The sequence below is a fragment of the Balaenoptera borealis genome, assembly GCF_965194805.1.
Source record: "Balaenoptera borealis genome assembly, chromosome: 13".
NCBI classification, from domain to species: domain Eukaryota; kingdom Metazoa; phylum Chordata; class Mammalia; order Artiodactyla; family Balaenopteridae; genus Balaenoptera; species Balaenoptera borealis.
Window position 1 is genome coordinate 41,945,397 of NC_138870.1, and position 23,384 is coordinate 41,968,780.

At 56.3% G+C, this 23,384-nt stretch overlaps 2 protein-coding genes across 5 annotated transcripts; one reads left to right on the forward strand and one right to left on the reverse strand.

The window, feature by feature from the left end:
- The first annotated feature begins 2,473 nt into the window (after positions 1 to 2,473).
- Positions 2,474 to 9,579, forward strand: TROAP (trophinin associated protein). Of its 4 annotated transcripts, none has more exons than XM_082352385.1 (15): positions 2,475 to 2,611; positions 2,861 to 3,015; positions 3,120 to 3,306; positions 3,840 to 3,997; positions 4,087 to 4,224; positions 4,416 to 4,498; positions 5,136 to 5,188; positions 5,677 to 5,798; positions 7,099 to 7,215; positions 7,323 to 7,406; positions 7,507 to 7,566; positions 7,829 to 7,963; positions 8,115 to 8,748; positions 9,023 to 9,216; positions 9,365 to 9,531. In XM_082352385.1, exons 2-15 carry the CDS (start codon positions 2,872 to 2,874, stop codon positions 9,410 to 9,412), a joined length of 2,157 nt encoding a protein of 718 aa, XP_082208511.1. In that variant the 5' UTR covers positions 2,475 to 2,611; positions 2,861 to 2,871; the 3' UTR covers positions 9,413 to 9,531. The 4 variants fall into 4 exon arrangements, with proteins under 4 accessions (XP_082208509.1, XP_082208510.1, XP_082208511.1 ...); XM_082352386.1 differs by having other exon boundaries at positions 9,398 to 9,521; XM_082352383.1 differs by having other exon boundaries at positions 2,474 to 2,611; positions 8,115 to 9,216; positions 9,398 to 9,579.
- A 1,254-nt stretch (positions 9,580 to 10,833) lies between these two features.
- C1QL4 (complement C1q like 4) lies at positions 10,834 to 13,599 on the reverse strand (the record flags this gene model as incomplete). The annotated part of the gene is made up of 2 exons (XM_082352548.1): positions 10,834 to 11,013; positions 13,063 to 13,599. The coding sequence occupies 2 exons, from the start codon at positions 13,597 to 13,599 to the stop codon at positions 10,834 to 10,836; spliced, it is 717 nt and encodes a 238-aa protein (XP_082208674.1).
- Between the last annotated feature and the right edge of the window lie 9,785 nt (positions 13,600 to 23,384).

The following is a 23,384-nucleotide window of genomic DNA, read 5'->3' on the forward strand; positions in this document are numbered from 1 at the left end:
CTTTTAAGTTTTTATATATTTATTTATTTATTTATTTATGGCTGCGTTGGGTCTTCTTTGCTGTGCGTGGGCTTTCTCTAGCTGTGGTGAGCGGGGGCTACTCTTTCTTTGCGGTGCACGGGCTTCTCATTGCAGTGGTTTCTCTTCTTGTGGAGCACGTTCTCTAGGCGCACAGGCTCAGTAGTTGTGGCGCACGGGCTTAGTTGCTCCACGGCATGTGGGATCTTCCCAGACCAGGGCTTGAACCTGTGTCCCCTGCATTGGCAGGCAGATTCTTAACCACTGTGCCACCAGGGAAGCCCACATTGGCTCTTTGAAAGACTTTTATGATATAAAATCAGTCTCCTTGTACCTTGATTCTGTGAAGGTGGTGCCCTGAGGAGCAGGCATACATATTTTGGTCACCAAAAGGCATATCGCTCATGGTAAATCACTCAATTTCTCTTACGAATTCGGTTAGTGTGACTCCAAGATCTACTCTGGGTAGCCTGACAAACTCAAGTTTCCAGATTTGTGAACTTGGACCTGGACTGTGCTGACTACCTTAAAATCATGTAAAGCCACTGTGCAGCCAACCTCCATCCTGGTGCCTCCCCATCCTTCAAACTTTGGCCTTATTCCTCCATGTACCCCAAATGTGTGACAAAGGGCCTTACACACAGTAGGTGCACAATGTTTGTCAGTAGCCATCCCTGCTAATCTAGTATCAGGATCTGGCACATTCACGGTACCTGTTAGTGGAATCAGGTGACTGTCCCCTTCCTTCCAGTCAGACCATCTTTCTAGTTTTATTTCCTACTATCCTACGTTCCATCTATCCCTAAGGACTTACCCTTCTCTGAACACTCCAAGTTTCCTTGCCTTTGTAAGTGCTGTTCCGAGTGACTAGAAGAGCCTTCTCTCTTTTAAACAGGAAGTTCAAATATTACTTCTTTTTGGAGGTCTTCCCTATCTCTCCAGGTATTCATTTGATCAATCATTCATTCATCCATTGACTCATTCAACAAATAGTGAACACCCTTACAGGCAGGCACAATGCAAGGCATTGAAAATATAATGTAAGCCAAAAATAAAAGGTCACCACCTTCATGGAGGTCTAGCAGGAGAGATCAGCTTTAATAAACATGATATATTAGTTTCACATTGGTGAATATACAATTACCAACTGAGATACATGCTCTGAGGAAACACTGTTCTTTGAGAGCACACAACTAAGGAAACTTTTCTTAGATTAGGGTGGGTTGTGAGTAGAGGGGTTCAAGGAAGGCCTCTACAAGAAAGTAACAGCGAACATCCATTTGGAGGCATGAATAGGCAAAGTGGAAGGTATTCCAGACAGAGAGACTAGAAGGAACATGACAAATTTCAGGGATTGGAAGTGGCAATGGAGTTGAAAAGCAGAGAACAAGGGGGAAAGTGGTACAAGATGGGGAGTTTGAGTGGGGAGAGGTCAAGGCACAGTGGTAACATGACCAGATTTGCATTTTGGAAAGATTACTCTAGCTGCTATATGGTGAATGGATTATTGTGGAGAGCAAGAGAGAATGGAGGGTGGGAGGCTTTTGCAATCCTCTAGGTGAGATTAGCGTGGAGATAATGAAGAGGAAGAAGGTAAATGAAATCCAAAGATAATGAAAAGGTGTGAAGGAGAAATTGGAAGGGGAGGGAAAGAGGAATTCAAGAATAACTCCTAGGCTCCTGGCTTGTATAATAGGAAGCACGAGTCAGGGAGAGAACCTATCAGAGTCCTTTACACTTGAAACCATCGCCCATTTCCCATTAGAGGTTAACCCCTTCCATTCTAACCAGAGTGTTCTAGGTTCCCTCATTTTCACACCCCTGCCTGCCAACAACAGGCCACAACTCTCCCCAGTCCTCCAGGCCTGTTGAGTTTCAATGACACTGTTTTGAGTCTTGTTTTCTTATCTGTGACATGGAGACCACACCTCACCATTCATAAAGCTGGAGCGAAAAAACGATTGTTTCTTTTTATTTTTTTTATTGTTAGCCTCAGTTCAATTTTTTCCAGCCCTCTCCGCCCGTTTGGAGGCAGTTCCTCGGCCTAGGCACAACGTACAGACGTTTCCTACAATGGGTCTGGAGCGGAGTCCCCACAGCTTGACGCCGAACTCATCAGAGTCGGGTCAGTGGTTCGGGCCAGCCTCCAACTCCGTCAGTTAGCCTCATTCAGGAGGCCAGCCCTTCCCACAATGCCGCGAGACTGGTCCTTCCCACACCAGTCCCGAGACCTCGCGAGAGTACCCGGCGCCCGTTGTCGCCCACACTCCGAGCCCACGCCTTCGCCGGCCTCAGAAAGGTCTCCTCCTTCTTCTTCCACCCCGCGCTCCGCTCTCGGATTGGCTGGCTGAGTCGGGTCAGTTTCTTTCCTGGCCAGAAAGAGGCTCGACAACTAGTCCTTCTTTTGGCCCCGCCTCCGAAGCCTGCGGATTGGACAGCTGAATCCTGTGACACGCGCCTCAGCAGGAGCGCAGACGAGCCAATCAGGAGCTTGGCGTATTTTACAAACTGGGGAAGTATCTGCAGTAGAAGCCGAGAGAGTCCGGGGAAAAAGCGAAGAAAGTGGGGGCGACCCTGAGGAGTTCCTGGGGAGGTGCGGCACCGGGATCTTGGAGGGAATGAGGGCTGCGGGGGCTCGTAGGGAGGAGAAGCAGTTCGGGGTCCTGGGGCTAAAGAATAGGCTCAGAGTGTTAGGAGGAGACACCCAGAAAAGAGGCCTTGCAGGCGCCGGGGCCTCTGGGTGCATGGATTTGGGTGGAGGTGGGAGTATCAGGGATGTCAGGACCGAAGCCCCGAACTGGCTGACCTTTGATCCCTGATCCTGCCTTCTTCTCTGTCTCAGTTGTAGTCGTCATGACTACTCTCCAAGCCACGAAGGATCCTCTACTGCGGGGTGTATCTCCCACACCCAGCAAGATTCCCGTTCGCTCTCAGAGACGCCCGCCTCTCCCCACAGTCAAACCCAGCGCCCTGGACCAGGAGAACCAAGATCCAAGGGTAAGAGGGGCGTGGGGGGTGAAGACAGTAGCTACAAGGAGGCAGCACACACCAGCAATGCACCCCGACGCTGAGCCCCAGCTTTTTGTTCTCCCTTACCCCAGAGATTGGTGCAGAAGCTCAGTAGTCAACGTCCCCTCGTTGACTCAGCAGGCCCCAGGCCGAAAGCCACACGTCAAACAGAGCAATCGGAGAGATTGGTGGGGAGTACTCAGCTTCGGAACCCCTTGGAGGAGCTCAGGCCTAGCCCTGGGAGACAAAATGTGGGAGCTAGGCCCCCTCTCCAGAAAGGTACCTGTTGGAGGCTTGAAAACAGTTTCCTTGGCTGGGTAGGAGAATGGGTTGGTGGCAGTGGGGTTTGGGGGCTTTGCAGTCCCTGGGTCTCCTGCTTACTATAATTCCTAGTCCCTGCTCCTGGAAAGCTCTTTGCTCTTAGAAGCCCTTTGCTTTCTTCAGCAAAGTGTCATCTCTTCTAAAGCCTTTTCCGCCTCTCACAGTCACAATGAATTGCTCTGTGTTCGAATGCTTTGCTGTACTTCTTTTATAACATGTCCATACTTTGACTTGAGTCTGTTACCTCTCTATAGTTTGATGATAGCTTTCCTGAGTATGGGGGCTTTGTCTTATTTATCTCAGGGTGTCAGTGCCTAGAATAGTGTCTTACACAGAGTAAAGCCCTATGAACGTTTGGTGAGCTGAGTTCAGTTATATGAGTCTCTTCGGCTCACTCTTGCCACCTCAGGGTGACTCTGCTAGGCTCCCTGGCCCCTCAGCCTCCCTGCTTCCTGTTCCTTCTCACCTTTCCTTCTCCTCTTCCCTTGCAGAGGCTCCAGGGACCATAGAGTTTGTGGCTGACCCTGCAGCCCTGGCCACCATCCTGTCTGGTGAGGGGGTGAAGAGCTGTCGCCTGGGGCGCCAGCCCAGTCTGGCTCAGAGAGTACTGGTTCGAGGGAACCAGGGAGGCACCATCCGGAGGGGCCAGGTAATGAGCCGGGATAGGAGGAGATCAGGCTGGAGTAGGCTGAGGAGGGAATCCTGAGCCTGTACTGATAGCCTCTCTTGGGGTCCTAGGATGCCCGGGCCTCTGCATATTTGGCTCCCAGAACCCCCACCCACCGACTGGACCCTGCCAGGGCTTCCTGCTTCTCAAGGCTGGAGGGACCAGGACCTCGAGGCCGGACCTTGTGTCCCCAGAGGCTAGAGGCTCTGGTGAGTGCCCTTGAGGGGCTGATACTCAGTGCTTCTGGGAACTCCTTCCAAGGACAGAGCTGGGCCTTAGGAGGGAAGGTACCTCATGATGAGCCAGAGGGTTGGTATGGAGGCCGATGGGGCTCTTGGTGAAGCCTGAAGGTTTGAGGCCTACCTCTGACTCTGTTTTTTCTCTTGCTCCTATGGCTCAGATTCCACCTTCAGGACCTTCCTCTCACCCCTCCGCTCCTCCCCGAATCCAGGAGCTAAGAAGAGAGACAGGTGGCAACAGCAAGTGAGGAGAGGGTCATTTGGAAAAGAATGATTCAATGTCTGATACAGGGGTCCCTCAGAGCTGGGGCCTTCCAGTAGCTTTAGGACTTCCCACCAACCCAGGGTGGAAGGGGGAAATCTGTGAGTGCTCAGGGTGAGCCCTTGCAATAGGGGTCAGGCCTTCATAGCCAGGCCTCAATATGACATCAGTTTCTTCAGGTTGTGGGGGAAGAAGGGGACAGAACTGAGAGGTGCCATCTCTTCTGTTTAGTGGCTAGAGCATAGACCGTGGCAATAAATGGGATTTGGGTTTGATTCCTGACTCTTAGTACTTATGATTTGTGCAAGCTTGCCTTACCCTCTGAGCTCCAGTTTCTTTTTTTTTTTGGCTGTGCCACTGCGTGGACTGTGGGATCTTAGTTCCCCAACCAGGGATTGAACCCGGGCCCTCGGCAGTGAAAGCACAGAGTCTTAACCACTGGACTGCCAGGGAATTCCCACTTCAGTTTCTTTAATCTGTCAAATGAGGATAATGTTTGTATTATCATTTGAGGTTATCGTGAGAATTAAATGAGGTGATGTTTGTAAAGCACTTAGCACAGTGCCCAGCTCATACTTGGTACTCAGTGACTGCTAGCTGCTGTCCTTGTTGTCATCAGGACTTCAGTGAGCCAGGCCTCAGGATTGCTTCTGGAGACCCTTGTCCAGCCTGGTGAGTGTGTCTGGCCATGGGGAGACAACAGGGGCAGGGGAGCTGCTTGTAGGGAGCAAAACAAGAGAAAGCTCAGCAGGCTGTGGAGGGAAGGCCAGATCAGAAGGAGACAGAGAGGAAGAGATCTTCTTGATAGGCCAGAGGTTGGCCCAGTTGCACTTGTGTCAGAGGAGGTGGTCCCCATTTCTACCCTCTCTCTGCCACTTCCTGTAGGATTTACCTTCCACTCACTGTTCTGTCCTCAGCCCCTAAGAGCCATCACCACACCCCTAGCCCACTCAGGGTATTCAGATTAATGATTTACTACTGGAATAGTGCTGTGCTTCAAAGGGATGCTGGATGGGTCCCCACCCCTGATGGTGCAGTGGGGGCTGTCAAACTGGCATACCCTATTCGGAGGTTGCAACCTCCAACTAGGGTTGCAAAGCCCTGTGCCAGACTTTGATGTGTGTTCCAGACACTGCAGCAAATTTCCTGTCTCCTCCTAGCTTCCTCTCTCCCTGAAGGAGAATATGAAGTTGTCACTCACTCAGATGAAAGAGGAGGGGGCCCCCTCGGTCTGGCTCAGCGAGTACCATTAAAAGAAACCCGAGAGATAACACACACCAAGGTGAGCTGGGACCTTCCTCCTCTGTGCTGGGGGAAGGTCACAGAGGAGATGCATGGGGGGATTCCCCAGCAGCAGCGGCGCTGAGGATTGTGGGTAGAGCCAGGCAGTTCCAGCCTGGATCTCAGCATGTTAACTGGGTCCTGGTTTGCCCCAGATGGACCCAAGCCCTCTCCAGAGTGGTACTGGCCTCTGTTTACCAGGTGTCCGGGGCCTGCAAGTGAGAGGTCACAGTCTGGTATACATTTGTATCACCATCAGATCAGTGCTGAGAGAAAGACAGATCTGAGAGTTCGTTCATTCATTCACTCCACAAGGGTTTATTGACCAGCTACTGTGTGCCAAGCAATGTTCTAGGTTCTGGATATACAGTAGGAAATAAGTTCACATTCTAGAAGAGGGAGACAAAAAATAAACACACGTAAAATATATGGTAGGTCAGATGGTGATAAGTTATCTGTTTAAAAAAAGGAAAGTAGGGCTTCCCTGGTGGCGCAGTGGTTGAGAATCTGCCTGCCAATGCAGGGGACACGGGTTCGAGCCCTGGTCTGGGAAGATCCCACATGCCGCGGAGCGACTGGGCCCGTGAGCCACAATTACTGAGCCTGCGCGTCTGGAGCCTGTGCTCCGCAACAAGAGAGGCCGCGATGGTGAGGGGCCCGCGCACCGCGATGAAGAGTGGCCCCCACTTGCCGCAACTAGAGAGAGCCCTCGCACAGAAACGAAGACCCAACACAGCCATAAATAAATAAATAAAAGTTTAAAAAAAATAAAAAAATAAAAAAATAAAAATAAAAAAATAAAAAAAAAAATAAAAAAAGGAAAGTAAGGCACTGAAAGGGAAGGAGAAGTGGAAGGGGGTGACTGGTATTGTAGTTTCAGGTAGATCGGTCAGGGGACTCTCACTGAGGTGCGGCTAAGTGAAGAGCAGAAAGAGTTGAGGGAGTGAGCCACGTAGATAATCTGGGGGAAGAACGTTCCAGGCCACAAGAACTGCAGGTGCAAAGATGGCATGTACCTGGTGTGTTTAAGGATCAGCAAAAAAGCGAGGCTGAAGCAGAGTAAGAAGGAAAGGAAGTGAGAGGTTAGAGCAATGACAGGATCAGGTTGGGTAAGGATTTATAAACCAGTGTAAGATTTTGGCTATTACTTGGAATGAGTGCAAAGCCATGGGGAGGGGGGATGAACAAGGGAGGGACATGATTTGATTAGATCTTAAAAGAATCACACTGGCTGCTGAAGTGAGGACAAGAAAGAGCAGTGCCGAGCGGGAGGGATCACTCTTCCACCTCGTTCTCCACAGGACGGCCGTGACTCCTGCCTGATGCGCTCCCCTGGCCAAGTGATGCCACCTGCCATCACCCGGCCATCACCCTTTGGACGGGCTCAACGTGTACCTTCCCCTGGCCCCTCAGCTCCAGTTTGTATCCACAACTCCTGGGGGCTGGGCAGGGGCCGAACAGTCCGGCTGGGATCCCTGCTAGGTCTCGGTTTTGTCCCTGCTCAGCCACCCCCATCTCTCCCCAGACCTCATATTCAGTGTTGCGGCGTCTCGCCATCCGCCCCAAAACCCAGTTCACACCCCTCTCATCGGCCTCCAGAGTTCAGCAGGTAAGAGAGGGCAGGGGAGGTAGCTGGCATAGGCCAGGGCTGGGGGAGGAAGGGGATGGATGGGTACAGGGAAAGTCATGGCATCTCACTTCTGTCCCAGGCCCAATGGTTGAGTGGCCTCTCCCCTCAGCCTTGCCCCGAAGAGCCTGCCCTGCCCTGGGTAAGTATCTGAAACCTTCCCATGCTGAGATTCCTCGCTCTGTCCTGTTGGCCTGAGGCCCAGCAGTTTTGAAGCAGGTGGGCTCTTTGGAAAAGCTGCCTAACTCTCCAGCTCTCCCTGCTTCTCTGCTACCCCTCCTAATCCAAGTCTAGGGCCACTCAGTTAAGGACCTGATCCCTTCCTCATGAGGGTGGGACTCAAACTAGTCTTCCTCCTACTCCAGCTGGCTTCCTCATGTGGCCCCTCTCCTCCCATGTGGCAGGAGCAGATTGCAGTCCGGTTATTTGACCAGGAGAGTTGTATAAGGTTGCAGGAGGGTCCTGGGAAGCCACCTGTGTCAACTCCTTATGGACCCCACTGCAGTAGAACCCCCAACCTCCAGGAGATGAAGATGCAGGTGGGCTGGTGTGGGCAACAGCTTTGATGCCTGATGGGCAGTGACAGGGCTGGGAAAGCGAGAAATGGGCGGGGGGGCGGGGCATGGAAATAGGACAGTGTGGGTACAAGACTTGCACCCACTTCTTGACATCACACTCTCCCACCCACAGCGCATCAGTATCCTGCAACAGCTTTTGCGACAGGAGGTAGAGGGGCTGGCGGAGGGCAAGTGTGCCCCCCTTAATGGAGGCTCCTCTCTGGATATGGTTGAACTTCAGCCCCTGCTGGCTGAGATTTCTAGAACTCTGAATGTCCCAGAGAATAAATCTGGGGCTTTTCATCTTTCTGGAATGTTACAGCACTCTGGGCTGCCAAAACCCTACCTTCCAGAGGGGTGTGGGGAACCAGAGCCCTGCCCTGGAGCAGAGCCCGAGGTATCTCTGCCCTGCCCTCCAGCAGAACCAGGGACCCCAGAGTCCTACCATAGGAGGGGGCCTGAAATATCAGAGCTCTCCACCCAGGAACAGCCTGAGGCATCAGAGCCCTGCCCTCTGGGAGAGCCTGGACCCCTTCAGGCCTGCCCCCAGGGGCAGAGAGGACTCCCAGAGCCCTCCCCTAGGGTAGAGCCTGGGGTATCAGAGGCCTGCTCCCTGGAACCCAGAAGTCCAGAGTCCAGCCCATGGCCCTGCTGCAGTCAGTGGGCTCCAGCGACCACCAGCCTGACCTTCTCCTCCCAACGCCCACTTTGTGCCAGCCCCCCTATCCACTCACTCCAGTCTCTGAAGCCCCCAACAGGCCAGGCAGGTAAGGAGTTGGTTGGAAGGGGTTGTGAACAAAGGAGGTCCTCATCTCTCGCTGGGAGCAGGGCCTGCCCTGCACCAGGTGATCCTACGCTTTCTTTCCCCTACCTACCTTGCCCCAGTCTGGCTCTCCCGCAGGAAGAAGTGGGGGGCTGCGCCTTCAGCCCTGTGCTCCGAATTGGCTTGGCCCTTGGTCGGGGAGTGGGAAAGGGCAGTATATGGTGGGAGTCTAGGACTCCAGAGTCTGCCCTGATCTCTCTGTGGCCTCTGGCCCTTAGGCCCCAGCAATCTGGCCCCTCGAACCCTGGCCCTGAGGCAGCGCCTCAAAGCATGTCTGGCCGCCATCCACCACTTCCACGAGGTCCGCCTGGACGACGAGTGTGCCTTCTACACCAGCCGAGCCCCTCCCTCAGGCCTCACCCGGGTCTGCACCAACCCTGTGGCCACATTGCTCGAACGGCAGGATGCCCTGGTGAGCCTCCGGTCCACAGCCAGCTATGCCTGTGGGAAGTAGGCAGTGGGGCAGGGGGCCATCCTCGGCTCCTTTAAAGAGGTCAGGGGGAAGAGCTGGTTACAGTTCAAGGACGGCTGGGCTGTGACGAGGTCTTCTCTCTCCCCAGTGTTTTATTCCAGTCGGTTCTGCTGCCCCACAGGACTCTCCGTCATGAGGCATACGCCTCCACCCACTCCTGTCCTGACTTGTACCTTCCTTTTAACCCTTATTTATTTTCCACACCATGGACTGGGAGCTGACACCCTTTTGTCCTTCAATAAAGTTTCTAAAATGTCCAAATGTCTGTTTTCCTCTGGTCCTACCTAGGCCAGCTACTGCTGTTGCTCCTCACTTGTCCACATGGGGGCAGTGTCCTCCAGCTTGGAGGCCAGCCCTGGGTTCTCAGGCTTCCCGAGGCTCCCTCACCTAGAAGCTGTCCAAGTCATCCCACCGCAGCCCACCCCACCCTCCCAGCAAGCACTATGAGTGAGTGTTTTTTTGGGGAGGGGGGGCGCGAATGTGAGCCTTTGGGGAGCTGCTTTTCTCCTTGCTCCCTGAGATCTTGGCCACTCCCAGGAGCCGTCAGCAACTCCTTCATCACCTGGAGTTCCCTAGAACTCTCCCCCTGCATCAGCAGAAAACAGAAGCACCAGACCCATATCTCGGGAATCCTCCCTTGTTAGTGTCACTCTGGTTGGTGTCTCCCTACAGTGTAAGGCCTCAAAGCTCTCCTGAAGCTGATACCCTTCCCCGTATCAGAGTAGAAACCCTGGGCTACTCCCCTCCTCTGCTTCCCCAGAGGCAGGCCTTGCCAGGAATAATGCAACCTTTGCCTCTGGCAGAGAGTGATAGGGTAGGGGTCCTTGAGAGGAGTGAGGAAAGGGTCAGCCACTTTCCCCCACTCTGTGCACCAAGTTAAGAGGCACACACACATTCTCCCACTTCACTTTATTGAAAGAGGCAACAGCAGCTGTAGCCCCAGGGCCTAACCCCGATGGGGTGAAATGGGGACTGCAGGATGAGTTTTAAATGCTAGGAAAGAATTCACTGGTTCCTCCAGTTTACAGGGAGGCTGCCAAGGCTAGAGCCTGAAGCCTGAAAATGGAGATGAGGGGAGGAGGGGATGGCAGTGAAGTTGTCATGACAGAGGACCAGCGCCTACCCGCCCTAATGTCTCCTCTCCTCCCGCCTAGAAGGGCTCCTTCTGCTTCTGTTCTCTCCCTCCCCAAAAGCCAGGGCTTCCCTTCTGTTTTCTGCTTTCCGTGCCTCTGTGCTGCAGTTAGTGAAACTGTTTCCTAGCTCCCGACAGAAGAGAGGGCCACGACCTGCGCCCCGCTCCTGCCCCGGCTTTCACAGGTGTGTGCACAGATGCTGGTGGTCCCTTCCAGAGCCGCTCTGCTCCTCCGGCCGGTTTCCTCAGCTCCCCAGCCACTTAGTTATACCCCGGAGCACCAAAGAGTCCACCCATTAAAGGCCACCTCCGGGAGCGGGAGGGTCCGCCCCACCCCCAGTCTCTCAAAGGATGGGGTGGCACCTTGGGTGGGGCAAGCTGAAGGTGGGTGAGGAGGGGAGGGGGGGCGGAGGATGGGGCCCGACTCAGTCCGGGTAGATGATGAAGCCAGAGAAGGTGCTGTACTTGTTGGTGTTACCGCCGTGCACCTTCCCGCCGTCCAGCTTGATGAAGACTTCATCTCCCACGTCCAGGTGCAGGATGACGCTGTTGCTGGCGTAGTCGTAGTTCTGGTCCGCGTCCTGAGCAATGGCGCTGGCCCGGACCTAGCGAGGGGGAACAGAACAACCCACTCACGCCCTGTGTGGAGCTGGGGTGATGAGGGGTCGGCGGAGGAGATGCAGCTGGGCCTGTGAAGGTGACGCGAGGGTAGCAGGCTGCAGGGTTTGGGAAGGACAAGGTGCTTCGCAGGCACTGCCATTCACTAGCTGCTGGGACTCGGGCAAGTTTTACGCCTTCTCTGGTCCTTAATTTGAGCTATAAGGTAGGAGGTAGTAATAGAACCTACCTCCTCAGGTTGTTAGGATTAAATGAGTTACTACGTGTGAAGTGTGTTACAGAACAGTGCTTTGCACAAAGAAAACGCTATATAGGTTTTGCTATTATTATTATTTTAAAAATAAAATTAGACTGTAGGATAATTTCTAAGATTCTGAACCCACTCGGACCTCTAAACTTGTGCTCCCTTCCCCCAGAGATAGGGCACAGGTGTGTCTGTGCGTGTGCAAGCAAGGGTGCAGGCCGTGGGAAGGTGCCATGATGTATTCTCGCCCCTCCTAGATTGTCCCTCCTAGTGCCCGCGGGCGCCCCGACGTGGGGGTCGTCTTCTGCCCCAACAGATAGCGCCTCTTCCCCTCTGGCCTCGCTGCTGCACGTCGCCTCAGCGACGCCTCAGCGTCGCAGCCAGCCCCCTCCCCAGCCCCCCTCTTCCTGTCCCGCGGGGGCTGGTTATTAACTGATTAATTATTCATCATTATTCTAATCACTATTTACCGTCCCCAAAGCCGCAGCGCCCGCACCGCGGAATACAGAGTGGGAGCCGCGCGGCCCCCGCCCCCTCGGGAACCGACACACTCTAGATACACACTCACCCCCTCCACCCCTCACAGACACCCCGCACAGACCACACGCACCTACTCAGTGCCACAGGCAAGCAGACACCGCTCTACTCTCACACCTTCGCACCCCGCACCCACAGACACACTTGCATCACGCACACACGCGCTACAGTCTTACACATGTACACTCTCACTCCCTTTCCCTGGGTTCCTGGGGCGGCCCTGCTGGGAGGAGACCTCAGTGTAGTGCCTTCGGTTCTTGGAGCGGAAGGGTGCTGCAGCGGTAGCAAGACCTGGGGTTCGGACAGGTGGGATAAGAAGGCCTGATGCGCCACGGTCAAATCACCCCATCGCGCACAGGGCATTCGGAGGTCACAGCTCAGCCCTAACCTTACACCCTGCGGCTTGCGCGGCCCAGGCACATTTCCCCAGCTCCACCCCTGTGGCCTCTGGCTCCCCCTAAGCGTGTCCTAGACCTTGAGCTGAGTCTTTGGGACTTTTCTTCCAAGCTAAGGCAGCAGTGACTCCGACTCCGACCACAGGAGCAGGGACCAGGCCGGGGTCCAAGGCTTCTGCTTTATCTGTCCTTCGCCTCTTTCCTTCTCCCAAATTCGTTCCTGCAAGTCGCCTGGCTGGCCCCTGTGCTGCTTCATTTTCCACATCTGCCTACGGACTCAGTATTAGCTGAGGGTAAGGCCCACTCTAGAATTGACCTCAGGCCCTGGGACTAGTAATAAGAGTTGCCTGGAAAATGAGACAGTGTTTTCTTTCTTTTTTTACCTTATCCTTGAAAATCCAAGCTTAATGCCCCCCACACGGGAACAGCTACCAACTGCCCACGGCGTGATACCCGGATTCCATTCTAAATCAAAGGAGCCAGACTCCGGTAATTCGCCCATCAAGTGGCTGGGTAACCCAAAGGCCAGGAGGGCTGCCCAAGACAGGAGAAAAGAGGCTAAGAGGCAGGGTGAGATACCAAAGAGGTTTGGTGTATAGTTGCCTATAGTTGGAGTGTGAGGCTCTGAGTTTTAATTCTAACACCATTCCTAACGCCCCATGAGACCCTGGGCAGGTCGTTTTCTTTCTCTGGCCCCCCAATTCCTTTTGGACTAAATGAAGCGATTTCTAAGTTCTTGGCAACGTGGCCTTCTTGGATTTAGTGACGGTGTTTGGGGAAGAGGTTCGGGTTGCGTAATGAATGCAGGGAGAATTAGAAAGCTACCCTGTCCGGGGCTGGGTGGGAGAGGGGCAGCTCACCTGTCCATTCTTCATCAAGTCCGCCCACATGCTGGTGCCGTCACCGCCGCGCATAAGCACATGGTAAGCGAAGAAGTAGACACCCGGCATGGGGCAGGTGAACTTGCCACTGGCTGCCTCGTAAGCGTTGCCCACGTTGGTCACCACGTCGTCGAAGCGCAGCACTTCGTAACCCTCGTGTGGCCGCCGCAGGCCAGCATAGAAGGCAATTCGAGGCACGTAGCCGGCAGGGGGCGCCACCCCGCCGGGGCCTGGGCCTGGAGGGCCCGGGAGACCTGGCCTGCCCGGCTCTCCTGGAGGTCCTCTGGGACCTGGTGGTCCCGGGGGCCCTCGCAGACCTGCCTTCCCGCGCCGGCCCACCTCTCCCTTGGCGCCCTGAGGGAAGGGGGGTACGGAGGCAGGCGCGCCGTCGGGTCCTGGACCTCGCGGCCCGTGGGGGTCGCACACCATGCGGCAACGACCCAGCATCTCGTAGTGCGCCGGCCCGCGGGAGCTGTGCACTAGCAGCGGAATGGCCACCAGCAACAGCAGCACCATGGCCACCCCGACGGCCGCGCCCGCCACCCTCTTGCGGCGGCTCAGCCGCGACGCGGCCAGGGCCAGCAGATCCTCCTCACTCTTGGGTGCAATGGTGGCGGAGGCCCGGGGCTTTCCGCGGGCCCCAGAGGTGGTGACCGGGCTCGGGCCTGGGTCGGGATACCCCCGACGGCTGCGCCCGGCCCCCCCGCCCCTGTGGGCTCCCGCCTCAGTGCTGCCGTTCCCCAAACCTTCCGTCAAGGCGGAGGTCCCCCCCGTTGGTTGGACCAGGGACAGCTCCAGACAGTTCAGAGTCCGTGGTCCTCTATTACCCTCTCGTTCAGTCTAACGTTCCCGGGCGCCTGAAATCGGTGGCTTCTCGGACGGCTGGTTTCTTACGGATCTAGGATGCCTGCCCTCCGGACAGCTGCTTTCTCGAGGATGACGGCGCCTAGGTCCCCGGCTACCCAGACGGATAGCTCCCGGCCGGAGATGGGACTACTCTCCGCGCTCTGGACGTCCGGGGCTCTGCGCCGCGGGTGGCGCCCACCGGACGCGACCTCCTCGCAGGTTTGCGCTCTGGCTCTTGGCGAGCCTTGACCCACCTTTCTACCCTAGCCGCGGCCCCAGCCCTTGCTGAAGCCCTGGCCCCGCGTCTCTCTCCAGCTAGCGCTCTCCCTCTCTGCGTCCCTAACCTTCCTCCCCTCCCTCCCGGAGCGGCAGTGCGGGTGGTGTGAGCCGCGACGCGGCGGGAGCCGCTCTAAGAGGCCGGGGGGCGGGGGGGGGGGGGGGGGCTGGCGGAGCGACCCCTGGCGCCCAGAGAGGGAAGCGTGGAGGCGGGGCAGGCCACGGCCCCCACCCGCGTCCCCCCAGCCTCTCGGTTCCTGACCGGCTCTAAACCAATTCTGCAGGGATTCACTGCCCTTACCCTATCCTTACTTTCACCCTCTACCCTGAGTTTGGTATTCCCAGAGCCCGGAGGAGGCCAGAAACGAGGATGGGATAAAAAGCGGTGGAGATGCACACACACAGAATACAGAGGTGGATTCCAGAGCTAAAAAGAGCCCTCCCCGGCTCCCCCCACCTCAAAAAAAGAAAAAAGAAAAAGAAAAAAGCCCACGAGCAAACAAAAAGGACTAGAAAAAAATAGAAATTCGCCACTCAGTGCCCGTGACCGAATAACATATGGTAAAGGGTTCAACGGGTACGGGTTGGCCTGAACTGGAAAAGGCAAATCTCCAGGCACCTCTACCCTCGACCCCCAGTGTTGGGGGAGGGGGCCGCAGAGCAATCGAGAGAGTGAGGGAACAGAAAGAGTGAGAAAACAGACCAGCCTGGGAAAGCGAGCAGGAAACCGACAGGAAAGCAGAGGAGCTACAGAGAAATCAAAGGGATGGAAAGCCAGATAGAGACGCAGAGACAGAGACAAAGCTTGAAAAAGAGACTAAATGACAGCCCCAGAGGGGGAGAAGGAGAGACAGAGACGGAGAGAGAGAGACAGGAGCCAAGACAGGTTGACAGATCGAGAGAGAAATGTAAATGGCGCGCTGCAGAGAGACACCCAGGTCCGTGTTCGGACTCCAATGTGACATATCAACTGTGGGGACGACGCGGAGGCGGGGCGCTTCTTGGAGCAGTGTGGTAGGCTCTGGGCCTGTGCATTGTGACAGTGTGCTGGCAAGTGTGGATGTGTCCCTGGGACCCTGGCCTTGTGTGTCCCTGGGTGAGTGGGATCGTGGATTGTGGATTGCCTTTGTGTGTGTATGTGTGAGGGCTATTTGAAGGGAGGTTTTATATTTGTCTTCCTCTTAGTCCCTAAATGTGGAACCCCATGAATGTCATGTTTCTTATCTCAGGACTGAAGAGTAGAGAGTTTACTGGGGAGAAAGAGTCAGAAGGCAGCTCTTGTCCTGGCAGCCCAGCCCAGTCCCACCCCTGCCCTGGTCCCAGACCTTGTCCAGCCCCAGGATCTCTGCTCCTTCACCCTTCCACAAAGGGCTGTGGTTAGATGGAAACTCAGAGAAGTTGGACCCCACATAATAAACGTTTGGGGGAGGGATTTGAAACTTGAAACTGCTTATGCAAAGTAATATAACTAAAATGCAGTTTCGGTGCTAGGCACCCACCTGTGAGAGGTGGCTGTGTCTGTCATTCGGGTGACCAAGAGGAAACACAAGCTTTGATAGGTCCCTCTCTGTGAGGGGTCTGCATCCTTCCTCAGGGTCTTGCCCCTCTGGGAGAAATTTCTTGCTCACAGGGACTCCAGGGCCAGAGGCCTGGAGAAGAGGTTCCAGGACCTGCAAAAGTGGGGTATTTGGAGGCCCTGGAGGTGGACAACTGCAAAGGATCTCTTAGAGACTAGGGTAAGCCAGTACTGTAATGTATAAGAGTACGTTATGTAAAATGGAGAGCACAGGGCACATCAGGGCATAATTATTGGGTGGAAGATGATTTCCTCATCTCTTGTTTCCTGTACTCCTTCCCTGCCCCTCCCAGCCCATAATGGTGCAGGAAGAAGGAGGTTGCTGAGGACGGGCCTGTGTGGAGGGAGGCCCCTACGTGCTTGAAAGGGTTGGAAGAGAAAAGATTGGCAGTCAGTGGGGGAGGGGCCTCCTCCAACCATAAATACAAATTTTATTCAAGGTCTTTGTTGCCATTTGTCTTCCTCGGGGGGCTGAGGGCCATGTCGGCCCCGTGCATGTCTAATTCCGAATCTGCTCCCCTAGGCTGGATCAGAGAGGAGAGAGCAGGCCAGGGCTCACACTGACCTCCCCACCCGATCCTCAAGCCTCATCGGCCCCAGGTCCTGCCATCCCTCTCCCTCCTCCTCCCCCCTCTCCCACCACCCACTCACTAAAGGCCCTCTCTGCTCAGCCCCGCTCCCCACCCCTCTCTCCTACTAACCAAGCCCCTCTTTTTGAGCCCCTCACCTCAGCCCCTTTCAGGTCCTAGCCCTCTTCTCTCGGAGCTTCCCTTCTCCTCCCATCCCCAGCCCAGGCTGTGAGCTTCGGTGACCAGCAGGGCTGCAGGCGGCAGCGGGTGTGTATGGTGGGGGAAGCAGGCTTAGCTCACAGGGAGCCGAGGGGCCAGCTCCATGAATTTATTCATGTTCTGTTGCTCTTTCCCCACGCTCTGGAATGAAGCTGCCAGCTCACCAGGTCCTTACTGCTTCCCCTGCAGCTGTCAACATTCGGCCGAGAAGGGACCTGGGTAGGGTCAAGGCCAGCTAGTGCCCCTGGGGCCAGAAGCCAAGTGTCTGGGCTCAAGAGGAAATACTGGAGCCCAGGCTGGGGTCTGGGACAACCTACCCAGAGCTCCTTGGGCAGCCAGACTGGGAGGCCCCAGGGAGGTTGTGTGGTAGGGAATGGGATGTAAGCAGAGAGGTGTGCTGCAGGACATAGAATGCGCAGTGGAGGAGGGGACAGGAGAGGAAGACTTTGAGTTCCCTAGGCTCCTCTATTTAAAAGCACAGCCCAGTCTGAATCCTGCCTTACCCTCTGCCCTTGACTCTGCACTAACCCTGACCCTCATCCCAAAGTATACACTTGACTCCTCTCCAATCCTAAAATGAATCCTAACTCTATAACCTGACTCTAAATAGAACCCATCCCCACCTGTCCTGTCCTGGAACCTAGGGGTCTCCCAAGAATGTCCCCCAGGGCTTAGGGCCAGGTGTGTGTCAGAGTTCTGAGGACCAGACTTTAGATTAGCATGTGATTAGCATATGATTTGCATGTGATATGTGCCTTCTACTCTGAGGAAGTTTTCTTGTTAAAATTTTATGAAGTCTAGTGGAAAGGTCCTGGCTCCTTGAAGTTTTTCTCTTTTTGTTCCTTCTCCCACACTCCTTGTCACTGACCCAGACCCCTTCAAGGGAAGAAAGGGGGTGAGGAAATGAGCAGTAGAAAACTCATGGGAGGAAAGATCCTGGTAGTGTGATCTACCCCTGTCACTTGCAGTATAACTTCCACAAGCCTCAGTTTCCTCATCCATAAGAGCAGAGGAACCAGCTGGCTGATGTTACATTAAGATCTAAGGAAATGCACTCCACCCCCCGCCGCACCCCGCACTCTCTCCTTCCTCACCTCTCAGGGCCATCCATAGTGTGGTTCTTCTCCACTTCCCTCCACTCCACCCATACACACACTCTGGCTCCCAACTCCTATATGTAAGATCACACAGAACTGGAAGCAACCTGGGTTGCCTGGTACCAGACCCCTGGTATGAAGAGAAAGGAAAAATGCCCACCTGAGAGGACAAGGAGTAACATGGATAGGGAAATAACATTATTGAGTGCTTGCAGTATTTTAGAGCTTTTACTTGAGAGTTACTGCATCCTCAATGCATCCCTGAGAGGATGTATTGTCTCCATTTTACAGATGAGGAAACTGAGGCCTGGAAATGAGAAATGGCTTGTCCTGTATCACCTTGTAAGTGGCAGCCCTAGAACTGGAGTTCCGATCTCCTGGCTTCCTTCTCACTGCCTTGGAGAAGAGAAATGACACCCAAGGCAGTGGAAGGGTGAGAGAAGCAGGACAGGAGTGGGGAGAGAGATTTGGATTGGTCTCAGGGGAGACCTATGTGTGTGAGGCCAACAGGGCAGGGCCTTGGCTCAGGGTGTCCCCCATCCCCCACCCCCAGCGCTGACACACAACGGGTGCTCGGTTGTTAGCTAAAGGATGTCGGCCGAAGTCAGCTGCGGAGAAAAGCTGTTCAGTCCGAAGAGGAGAGGGAAGAGAAAAGGGAGGGAGAAGGAAACGAAGCGAACTGCAGAAAAATGTGCTCAAGAGGCAAAAGGCAGAAAAGCTGGCCAGAGTGCTGAGGACCTCTCTCCACTCACCACCGGTGGGAAAAGAGTAGCGGCCCAAAAGCCTGCGCACACTTTGCCCTCTGGCGCAGAGGGTTGACAGGCCTCAGCGAGGGGCGAGAGAGCAAATATGCCGCCGGGCCTAGGGCTTCTACTCATCCGCAGCACGGATTCCCTAGCACCGCAGCTCAGTGCAGCCTTAGGTTCTAAGGGCCGCCGCCAGAGCCCACGGGGCTGAGAACAGGCTCCTGGCTCCACAAGGAGGGGCTAGAGATTGCTTCCAAGGTATCTGTCAGGCCAGCCCTTGACCCCTGGCCAGGTGTGGCTCCTCGCTGTAGCCTCTCTCTCCACCTCCTTTTGCTCCCCTCTCCCCGCGCCGTCCACCAACTCCAGCCTCCAGTTAATGAAATGTGGCGAGCGGCCGCACAGACAGCTGTCAGACCCATCATTTCTCCTCCAGGATATTGGATCCCGCCCTGGGAGACCGACAGGTGAGCACAGGAGAGGTGGTGCGGGGAACCGAGGGCTGGGCTCCGGCTGGTGGGAGCCCGGAGCGCAGGAGGCAGCGCCAAGCTGGAATCTTCGAAGGCTCTGCGAAACGAGGTCGGCCGTAGCATGCTTTCTGCCCGGGGCCCCTAGCTCTTTCCTTTTCTCCATCAAGCAGGAGACTTCACACACCCCACAACCACGGCGCCCTGATCCGCGTCGACCCGGGACTCCTGGTCCCGCACCCTAGGAGGATCTGGCCCCCCTTGTGCGCTGCGCATAGCGGCTCTGAGCCGGCGGCCGCGGCCCGGTGCTTCCTCCCACCTCCTTCCATCTCTTCTTTCGTTCTCCCCCTCCTTCCCGAGCTTCCTCCCCGGCGGCCGCGGCCTTTATTAGGGATTCCGCGGCTGTCGGTCCCGCCATCCATCCTGTCCGCCGGCAATTAGGCGGCCAGACAAAGAGCAGCTTCGGATGGATGAGGGTCCCGGCGGATCGGAAATGTGAAGGGTCAGCGCTGCCGCCCGCGGCGCACCTCGCTCCCCCTCCGCATAATCACCGGCCGCCCGTCACTCAGCCGGCCTCCCGGGGAGCTCCGGGGCCGGGGCTGGGGGAGGGCGAGGGCGGGACTGCAGCCTAGGTGCCTAGGGCATGGCGAAGGCGGACCTGCAACAGGGGCGCCTCCTGCTGGAGAATGGAGGACTGCGGGAGGCCGGAGGTACCTGGAGGAGAGAGAGGGCAGGACATGGCCCCACATGATCCCTGAAGGCGGACTGGGGGACTGCTGCTTGGGGGCTTCCTGTACAGAAGCGGGGACTTCAGCTACGGGAGAGAGGAAGATGGTGGCCAACGCGCCCCCTGCTGGGAGGCTGCGGGACGAAGCCCTAGGGCCTCGGGTCTGAAGAAGTGGAACCGAGCCCAGGACGAGCTCCCTAGGGTCTGTAGCCTGGTGCGCCTCCTGTTGGAATAAAATGATACTGCGCTTCTATTCCCGGATCTCTTAAGTGAAATCCAACCCATGCACATCAAATCCAGAAAAGCTGCAAGGCTGGGCGAGTCCGAATGGAGCCAGAGGAAGTTCAAGGAGTCCGGTTTTTACTGCGGGTTCTTTGGCGCTAGCTCCCCGCTGACAAATCAACATCTCAATCTGACAATTATTAGTCGAGGTGGGGGGAGACGGGCTTTCGCCGCCTGGGCCGCTTAGCCCTCCCTGCGGGCGGCAGAGAGGTGGGCGGTGCTGGCAGTGATGAACGACTCCGGGGGGGGGTACCCGGGGCCCCGAGCGCGCATTCATTACTCGACTGACAGGCGGGCGGCGGGCCGGGCGGGCCGCGAGTGGACGTGCCGGGAAAGAGGCAGTGGCAGGAAGGAGAATAAGGGAGGCGTATAGCAGCCCCACTGCCCGGTCAGACCCGGTTCTTCACCTCGACCCTGGTACTTGACTTCCTTAAGCTCAGCCTTTTACCTGTTGGAGCTGGCTATGGTTGAAGAATTTGGGGAGCGAGGACGGGGACCTAAGCCCTCTGCTTAGGTTAGGCGATTGAAGATCTAAGATGTCAAGACAGGGTGTAGACAGGCTTTAAGACTAGGCGCTTGTACCTGACCTAGGAGGAACCGTGCATAACTGTGCACGCAGAGGTGGTGTGTTGTGACAGGGATTGATGGGTGTGGGTCGCGTGTGGGGGTCAGTGATTGTGTGTGTCAGTGTTAGGGACGTGTCGGCCTGATTTTGTCAGTGGAGGTGTGTGCTGCGTGTGTCTGAGGATGAGCTGCCACCTCTCCCTGCATGACTGTGCCCCCCCCACACACATTTGCTGTCAGCCCTCTGTCTCCAGTTCTGTAGGAAACAGCAGTGTGCACGGTGACAGCTGAGGTGTGCTGCAGGGGGGGCGGGGGGGATAGATGTTAACTGTGAGGATGCTGGTTTGCACAACTGCTCCCTTCCACCACCTCCACCCCAACATCATCCCTTTCTCAAGCTTCCTGAAAGTAGTGGATGGTTTCTTCCAAAGTCTGGAGACCCATTTGCTAAGTCCTGGGGAAGGAAGTGGTTACCACCAGAGTTTTCTGCAGTCCACATACATATCCACATATACGCAGTTGCCATCATATATACAGTCTCCAATATAAGATGTGAGCCACAACCCATCTGGCTTCCCCAGGCTGGTGGTGGACAGAGAGGAAGAGGTAGATCTCAGGACAGGAAAGGGCAGACCATTAGACCTCTCAGAGAGCCCACCTCTTTGGGGCCTGGGCTATTGCTTCTAGGACCTTTTGGATTTCAGGTCCAGTTACTAGTGGACACCTTGGGAGGATAATGCTAATTATATTCTAATTCCTTTCCCTAATAACTCTCTTTCTTCACCTGGCTTTGTCTCCACTCTCCTTCCCCACTCTCAAACACACCAAAGGGGGACCTTCCCAGTCCTGAATCTCCTGGGTCTATAGGTCAGGGAGTTGAGGTGATTCTGGGTCTCTGGTCCCCTGTTTTGTTCAGTGTGTCTTTGAGCCACCTTCCCTTTGCCTCGCTCTTCTTTAAACATAGGGTATCTCTTGGAGCCTCTATATCTTTGTCTCTGCACCCCTCCTTGTATCTGTATGTCTCCACGTTTAGGAATCTCTTCCAAATTTGTCTCCCTACATTTAGGGGTCTCTCTTTGTTCCTCTGGGGCTTCTCCCTCTGGGAATACCCCAGCACAACAGCAAGGCCCATGGGGATGGGGAAGGCCACGTAGGGCTTCCTTACTGCCCCCATCCAGAGAGGAATGCAACCTAAGGATGGCTAGGTAATGTCAGGGCCTGGCCACGGCCTGGGCCTAGTAGCTTCTCATTCAGGGCACAGGCACCTGGTCGATGTCCTGCTGTCCGCCTTCCCCCCCCCCCCCCACACTCCCAAGCAGCCCTCCTCCAAGCCCCCGCCCCCTCCACCCGCCTGGAAAAGGCAAATTTGACATTTTAAAATCCCGAGCCTTAGAGGGATCGATGCGGCCCGGGGGCCCCGCCCGGGGTCGATATTCCTGATTGGGAAGCGGCCGCTGAGCGGAGCCGGAGTGTAAATCACCCGAACTGGGGGAGGGGGCGCGGGAGCCAATTGCTTCCCAGGCTTTCGGAGCTAGGCGAGGTCCCGGCCCGGCCCAACCCCAGGGCAATGGAATGAGGAGACCGACAGACCTTAGAGACCGAGAGACAAGCCCGCCCTTGGGCTCCCCCCTCCCCAGCGCAGCTCTAGCTCTGCGGGCCGGCTCTGGTCTCGCTTCAGCGGCCGTCACCCTCCGTTGCTCCTGGAGCCGCCGGGGAGGCCGGTGTCGGAGCCAGCCATGCGGCGGCTCCTCTCCGGCCGCTCCCGCGGGGCCTGGGCTTCGGCGGCGGCTGTCACGAAGCCGACAGGCCAGGCCGGCCGGGAAGGGGAGGGTGGCGGGGGAGAGGTGGGGGGAAGGCTGGCGCGGATCTGGCTCACAGTGGGCGCGCAACAGATGTTCGCGGAATTGAGGGACAGCAAGGTGGCGTGGGCACCGAGCGGCGCGGAGCCGGGGCTGCAGGCGCGGGCGGGGCGGGGGGCGGCCCAGACCTGTCGGAGCTGAGAGTCTGGCCATACAGCGGGGATGAGCAGGCACCCGAGGGCGCTCTGGGGAGGCCGAGCTGGATAGACCCCCTCTCCATGTGACCAGGGTAGCAGAGAACAAAAGAGAATGGGGTGAGAAGGCAAGTTCGGGCCCCACCTACAGCCTCCTCCGCCGCTCCTGCCCTCCAAGCCTCTCAGTTCTCTCTTGGGGAAACAGAGGCAGCCGAGGCTGAGAAGGGCCAGGAAGGTTAAAAGCAATGTCAGCGACGAGGCTGGGGCAGCAACCAGAATTCCCGCGTGGGTCTCTGGATTCACCTGCCCGCCCCGGGTCCACCTGGGTAAATACACCACCACGTCCCCACCGCAGCTCAGACCCTTCCTTCCCGCTTCAGCTTGTCAGATCCTGCGCCAGTTTATAGAACAACAATTTGGGGAAAACAATCCGGGCCGAGTGACGGCCCCGTAATTGTGACAAAGTGAGTGCGGGCGGCTGGAGAGAGCGCTAGGGCGGGAGCGCAGCGGGGCGAGGCGGAGGTAGGGGCGCCGCCAGCTCGCCCTGCCGCCCTCTCGTTCTCATTCCGGTCATCTCCCATCCCTCTCCTTGACTCTTCTCCAGTTCTTTTTCTCTCGGCTCCCCTCGCCTCCCTTCGCTTGTTCCTCCATCGCTCTTCCCTTTCCTGTGGGTAACGGCTTTTCTCCCGCCCCTGCCCCGCCGCAGCCCCTCCCCCGGTGCGCTTTTTCCTCTCTCACGTCTCCCTCTCTCCTCCGCCCTTCACTTGTTTCTCCATCCTCTCCTCGTGCTCAGTAGCCCTTGGGGCCCTGGCTCCCACCGCACATCCGCTTCTCTCCCGCCCCAGTCCCGGCTTCCCGATGTCGAGCCCTGAGCCTCCTCCCCGGTCCTCACTTTCTGGGAGGCCAGCGCAGCTGGGCACACGGGGGTTCCTCCTGCCTCAC